The sequence below is a fragment of the Primulina tabacum genome, chromosome 11, assembly GCF_025594145.1.
Source record: "Primulina tabacum isolate GXHZ01 chromosome 11, ASM2559414v2, whole genome shotgun sequence".
Taxonomy (NCBI): Eukaryota; Viridiplantae; Streptophyta; class Magnoliopsida; order Lamiales; family Gesneriaceae; genus Primulina; species Primulina tabacum.
Genome location: NC_134560.1, coordinates 8,095,186 through 8,101,184, shown reverse-complemented (window position 1 = coordinate 8,101,184; position 5,999 = coordinate 8,095,186). Strand labels below are relative to the sequence as shown.

The following is a 5,999-nucleotide window of genomic DNA, read 5'->3' as shown; positions in this document are numbered from 1 at the left end:
AGACTTGGAGTAACTAATTTTGCGGTCATTATATAATTTCTGATAAACCAAAAATACCCTTATAAGATACAAAAATACTTCAATTTCATTTAATCAAATAATATCCTAAAAACTATTTTAGTAAATGTTTTGTTTATGTGTAACCATCATATCCCAACAAAATATTCCACTTTCTTTGTCAATATTTTTAAATTTTTACTTGATTATATCATCTCTAACCTAAAAACAATTATTAAAATTTACTATTTTGATATCTCTAAACGTTTCACAAAAATATTATTTAATGTCAAAAATGTTATTAAGCTTTACACAAATTTTTATATAAAATGGTTTTCCTTCCGCAATGTTTTGACACCAAGATTTTAAGTCAGAAACGAATTATCAGATTTGAGACACAATTATAACACACTCCTAACTCAAAACAAAAAAAAAAATTTCTTCAAAATCGCGTTTTACCTTTTATTTGTCTACTTTGATTGCTGATAAATGGCATCAAAATAAAGTTCAAAACTAATTCAATATCGCTTGTAAAAATTCAACTTCACGCAGAGAAGAGAGTGAGAATAAATAGACAGCCACGCCTTATTTGAAATAATTGGACTGAAAAAATAAATTAAGGCATGCCCATTCATCAATCAATGTTTTTTTGGGTACGTTAATGGACCCATTATTATAAACAAAAGTCTCAAGAAAGTAATTGGACAATGGGCTCAAGAAAGTAATAGACCCTGTACCGGCATGTCGAAAGTTTCGATACGTATAACTATAATATTGAGTGTCTCAAAATTTTGCGATATACCGAAATTTCAGTGTTATAATATCAGTATATTTTTTTTTATTCCGAAAAAATATTATGATTTTTTAATTTGTAACTATATTATTTTAAAATATTATATATTTTTTAGTTTAAACAAAAATTTTCAAATTTCATACGGTTAACGTACTCAAAATTTCAGTATCGTTATCATGTCGTACCTAAATCTTCGGTATGTCGAAAATTTCGATAAATTCATATTTTCGGTAAAATAACTTCGTTATACCAAAAAAATTTCGATATTTTTACCGACCTCTACTTGACACTCGTTTAAACTCAAATACAAAGGTAAAATTGTTGTGCAAATAAATAAATTATTTATTAATCAAAATATACTGAATCTGAGTTGCTCATCAAAATGTGTTTGGTATGGAACAAAGTGAAGGGAAATATTATTTTATTTATTTAAGTGATATAATTTCTTATCTTAAATATTTCCCTAATATTATCTTTCCTTGTTGAGTTGATTATGTAAAATATTTATTGAGATTTTGTCTTTCTAGATAATGAGATAAATATGATAAGTTTTATCTTGATATGGTATGATGTTTAAAAGAGGAGTTTATTTACTAATCAAATCTAAAACCTTCCTTATCTTATAGATTTGATAGTGAGGAATTTGATAAATAAGGGAAGAGGAGGATAGTCACGGCGAACCAACGAAAAATCAATCATATACTCTCCTCTCAAATATAAACACGCACTTGTGCATGCTGTGGAATTTTAGAGAAATATTTCTTCAACGGACGTTCTGTTTTGAAGAGTGCAGATATAGCGTGTTGCCTTGAATGTTGGAGATATCTGCAGACAACATCCGTGACGAAGTTGGCTGGAGATCGTTTTGTTGATTTAGTTTTTGGCTCACATTTTTCTTTTGTTGCTTTTGGCTATTTGGTTTTAGAAAGCTTTTATTTTCTCAACGTGTTGAGTAAATTGATTTTAGTCTTGATCACTAGTGATTGGCTTTTGTGTAAACGTTTTGGTTTTCTAGTGATTAATTTTTGCCTTGTGGCACTACTTGTACAAATTTAATCTTGTCCATCTATTAATTTAAAGTTAATTTGTGTTACAAATTATAATATTCTGTTGCATATTGTCTCAAATATTGTAACATTTGACATAACAATTAGTTTTGATAAAACACAAATTTAATTCTTATATTAATATTATTATATACACTTGCCTCTCTCGAAGAACGTTTCTTACACGAAGGTATAAAATCAGACGCAACATTTAATGATACAAAATCACTCATCAGAACCTGTGGTCTGAGGAACCAAAAGGGTAGGAAAAGACACAACACATAATGGTACAAAACACTGCCACGTTGTTGGAAATTGAGCAATTTCCCATTGCTTGTATGACAAAAACAAAGGGCCCCTCAACAGCTGTATTTCACTCTACACTGCCTTGTTTTATTGCATGCACTCTATCGTTCATTGCACATCGAGAATTTCCCCACATACTTCAATAATCCATCCCTTTCACTTGGATTTATATCCAATAACAATATTAATCTCTTTTTTCTCAATAAAGAACACTACCACTTCAAGATGGTCACATAACAAGTTGAGATTCTATCTCTTCTCAGATATGTATACACTTACGGTTCTGATCCAAGAATATGCGTTAATCGACATCACGAACAATCACTAGCGATAAATCTCCGACATCTAATAGGCGTGGCTCGAATCGAACTTAAAATGTGTTTTGCGACGAGTAAGCAGTCACTTGATATGATCACAAGCTTGACCTCGACTTTAAAAGCAAAGAGTGGCTCACGACAACCAGTTGATAGTCTTTTTTAGTGTAATTTTGAAAGGGAAACTTTTATCATGCCATGCATGTTTTTTGACTGATCGATTTTTGGACACAAATCTGAACCCAACATACCCAAGTCGAGAAGGAAAAAAAAGAAAGTAGGCAAGGTGCAGTGACTCTATAAAGTAAAAGATTCTTATAATATGATGCATATATAGTTTCTCTCCACAAATATGAAGACCCCTCATCGCTGATTGTTTCTGACTTTATGGAGCGAAGCCCATGTGCCAAACACATGTAGAACTCATCAGGAAAGGATGGGATGTTAAATTATTGAAGAAAAAGATAAAAGATAGCAAATATTCTTGACTCTGTTTATATATAGTCCTCTGAGAAAAATCCATCAATTATTAGTGCCGTGTTTTCTAGCTGTTAAGTGTTTACATAGAAATAAGCATCATGTATTCCAACTCGACATTCTCGCAACAGAGTAGCTCATAATTTACATTTTCCTAAGCTTTAAAAAATCTAAGTATTGATGGCAAAGAAGAAGAGCTGGTTCAGTATGTTTAAGAGGCTGTTCATTTCAGAGACACATTCAAGATTTGAAAAGGTAAACGATGCACGGACATGCTCATATCATTTGTATGAATTTACTAGGTTAGATGTGTCCCTAGAATGAATTGCCTCAATTTCTTGAGATGTTTTCAGAAGGAGAAGAGAAAGAAATGGATGCTCAAGTTGCTAAAGACGAAACAACTGGCCCCATTATCTGCACCAAGACAAAGGTCACCGTGTGAAGCAGATGCAGAACGGTGTGAATTTGCTGCAACGGTGCCTGCTGAAATCAGGAGCCTCACTACGAACACTAATTATGAGCACCGACAGGGGAATCAAGATCAAGAATCTACAGAATTTAATATCCATGTCAACAGTCCAGAATTACGTTATCAACACCACAACAGGGCAATTCAAGATTTTGCTGCCACCAGAATTCAAGCTGCTTTTCGAGGCTATCTCGTATGTTTCACAATAATGTTCTCTCTTTTTTAAAAAAATGATTATCTGCTCGATCAGGTGTTCATGCTAAAGTTTTTTGTGAGGAAAAAAAAATATCGAGACGAACAAACTTTATCCAGTTCAACACCAGATTAGAGTTTTTTAATAGTTCAAAGACACCATTCATGGCAAACTAGAAGTATGGTCCAGTGCATTAAAATCAAAAAAATCATGCATAGCTTTCATGTACACGTGACGAAATCCTTTACCACGTTTTAATGGCGCTTACAGGGAAGGAAAGCATTACGAGCACTCAGAGGAGTAGTTAAGCTTCAAGCTCTTATTCGAGGGTGGGCTGTTCGGCGGCAAGCCATGAACACCCTTAAATGTCTGCAGTCCATTGTAAATATCCAGACAGAAGTCTGCTCAAAGAGAAGCGAAAGAAGTAAGGATAGTTCACACTGTCAAGAATACAAGTTGCAGGAATTTGGTGAAAAGGACATCAAGGTAAGTCTCCAAACTTCTTTGTCTCTTAATGCACAAGTAATTGCATAAAGATACCAACAGGGGAAGACAGTTTTTTACTTAAAGTTTCATTTACATTCTATTCGTATGCTATAATAAAAAACAAAGGGTGTAAGGTTCACTTAAAATGGTGAAATTATAATTCTAGAGACACAGAATTTAACCAAACGATCATGGTATCAGCTAAATTTTTCTTTCCTATCTTCTTCTTGTTTCTTTTCATTGTGTTCAATACCTGATTTACATTGTTTCTCTTTTGTCTTTTTCTTTTCCCTTTCCTTTCATTTACCTTAGTCATGGGGTCCAAGCGATTAAGGAAGTCGCATTTTATCCTTTGGATAATTCAACAAACAAATTATTTTTCATGTTCATATGACAAATGGTGTGATTATCACCTGCATATTCTTTAAAATTGCAGATAGATTCCAACAGTCAAAAAAGATGGGACGACAGTACATTGACAAAGAAAGAGTCCAAGGCCTTCTTTTTGAGCAAGAGAGAAGCTGCTATCAAGAGAGAAAGGATAAAAGAATACTACATGAATCATCGGGTCAGTTGCTAAGGTTTCAATCCCTCAAATTCGTTTTAATATGAAATCATTCCGATTAGATTTAATTATATGGAAATATATATCCAGAGGTCTGCAGAATCAGAACGCGAGAAGGTATATGGAAGACAAAGATATTGGTTAGAGCAATGGGTGGATGCCCAGCTAGCTAAACGAGATGACCTAGGAAACTTGGATAGAATGTTGCCTGTAAATGCAAGAAACAGAGATGAACTTGGTGGTAGGCAATTAAATTTAAGATATTCACAGAAACAACATCAAGCAGGAATGCCGGATTCTCCTGTTTACGCCCCAAAAAGATCATTTCATCACAGGAAGCAACGTTCCATTGGAGAGGATATTTCCTGCGCAGATTCTCCAGTAATACCTGCATACATGGCCTCCACTGAGTCAGCCAAAGCAAAAGCTAGATCACTGAGCTCACCAAGACTAAGACCAATCAATTCAGATGTCTGCTCCGAGATTAACTCTCCTCATAAGCATTACCTGTCTCCTATATCATCCATCAACAGCGAGCTAACAAGCAGCGTTTGGTTCAGGAATCCGGTTAGTTTATCTCAAAGTTCCCCACGCCTAAAGGGTCTGCAAGGTCCCATAAAATCAACCATAAGCATAAAGGACTCGCTCTTGGATTCGGGAAAATCTTTACCGAAATGGGATTCGCGTTGTACTCACGGTTATATGCCAATTTGATCAGACAATAAAATGTAAGACCTTGTCTAGTTTGGGGTGCCCGATTTGGTTTCACTGAAAATTAAGTCTATAAATTATCGAAGATCTGCCATGGAACTAGTGTCATATGCCACAATAGAAAATCCATCTTTTCCATCAGTTATCCTATTATAATGAGTCTTAAACAGTCATTTGCCACAACGAAATACATGACCAGTGTTTGAATTTAAATAGATATTGCTCTGATCCTGAATTACTGGGAAAAGAAGAATGGGTTACCACATGAATGCTCCAAGCTCCTCTTAATAATTTTCTGTTGCTGCATATTCGCCAGCAGCGTTTAGCTATCTATACAAGCACAGCAAGCCTGCATGAAGACACTTTAGAAACTCCTTTAATCCACAACTAATGACTGAAACTCACGCAATCTCCTCCAGTAACAAAACCATGCCAACACATCATTTTCAATGGGATAGGCTACATAGCATGATTTATTTATTACCTTCCATGTAGTTTATAGTGTAACGTCCCAAATTCGGTGTAACGTCCCAAATTCGACGACTGTCTCAATTGTATCAAGACGAGTCTTTTCAGCGTACTTATGTTCTCATTCACACGCACGAAATTTTCCAGGAGTCACTCATCCCAAAATTTTCAGGA

At 34.5% G+C, this 5,999-nt stretch overlaps 1 protein-coding gene across 1 annotated transcript; it reads left to right on the top strand.

The window, feature by feature from the left end:
* Nucleotides 1-2,503: 2,503 nt before the first annotated feature.
* On the top strand, nt 2,504-5,761 carry LOC142519266 (protein IQ-DOMAIN 11). The gene is made up of 5 exons (XM_075622229.1): nt 2,504-3,188; nt 3,287-3,595; nt 3,866-4,081; nt 4,518-4,649; nt 4,737-5,761. The coding sequence occupies exons 1-5, from the start codon at nt 3,114-3,116 to the stop codon at nt 5,358-5,360; spliced, it is 1,356 nt and encodes a 451-aa protein (XP_075478344.1). The 5' UTR covers nt 2,504-3,113; the 3' UTR covers nt 5,361-5,761.
* Nucleotides 5,762-5,999: the final 238 nt, after the last annotated feature.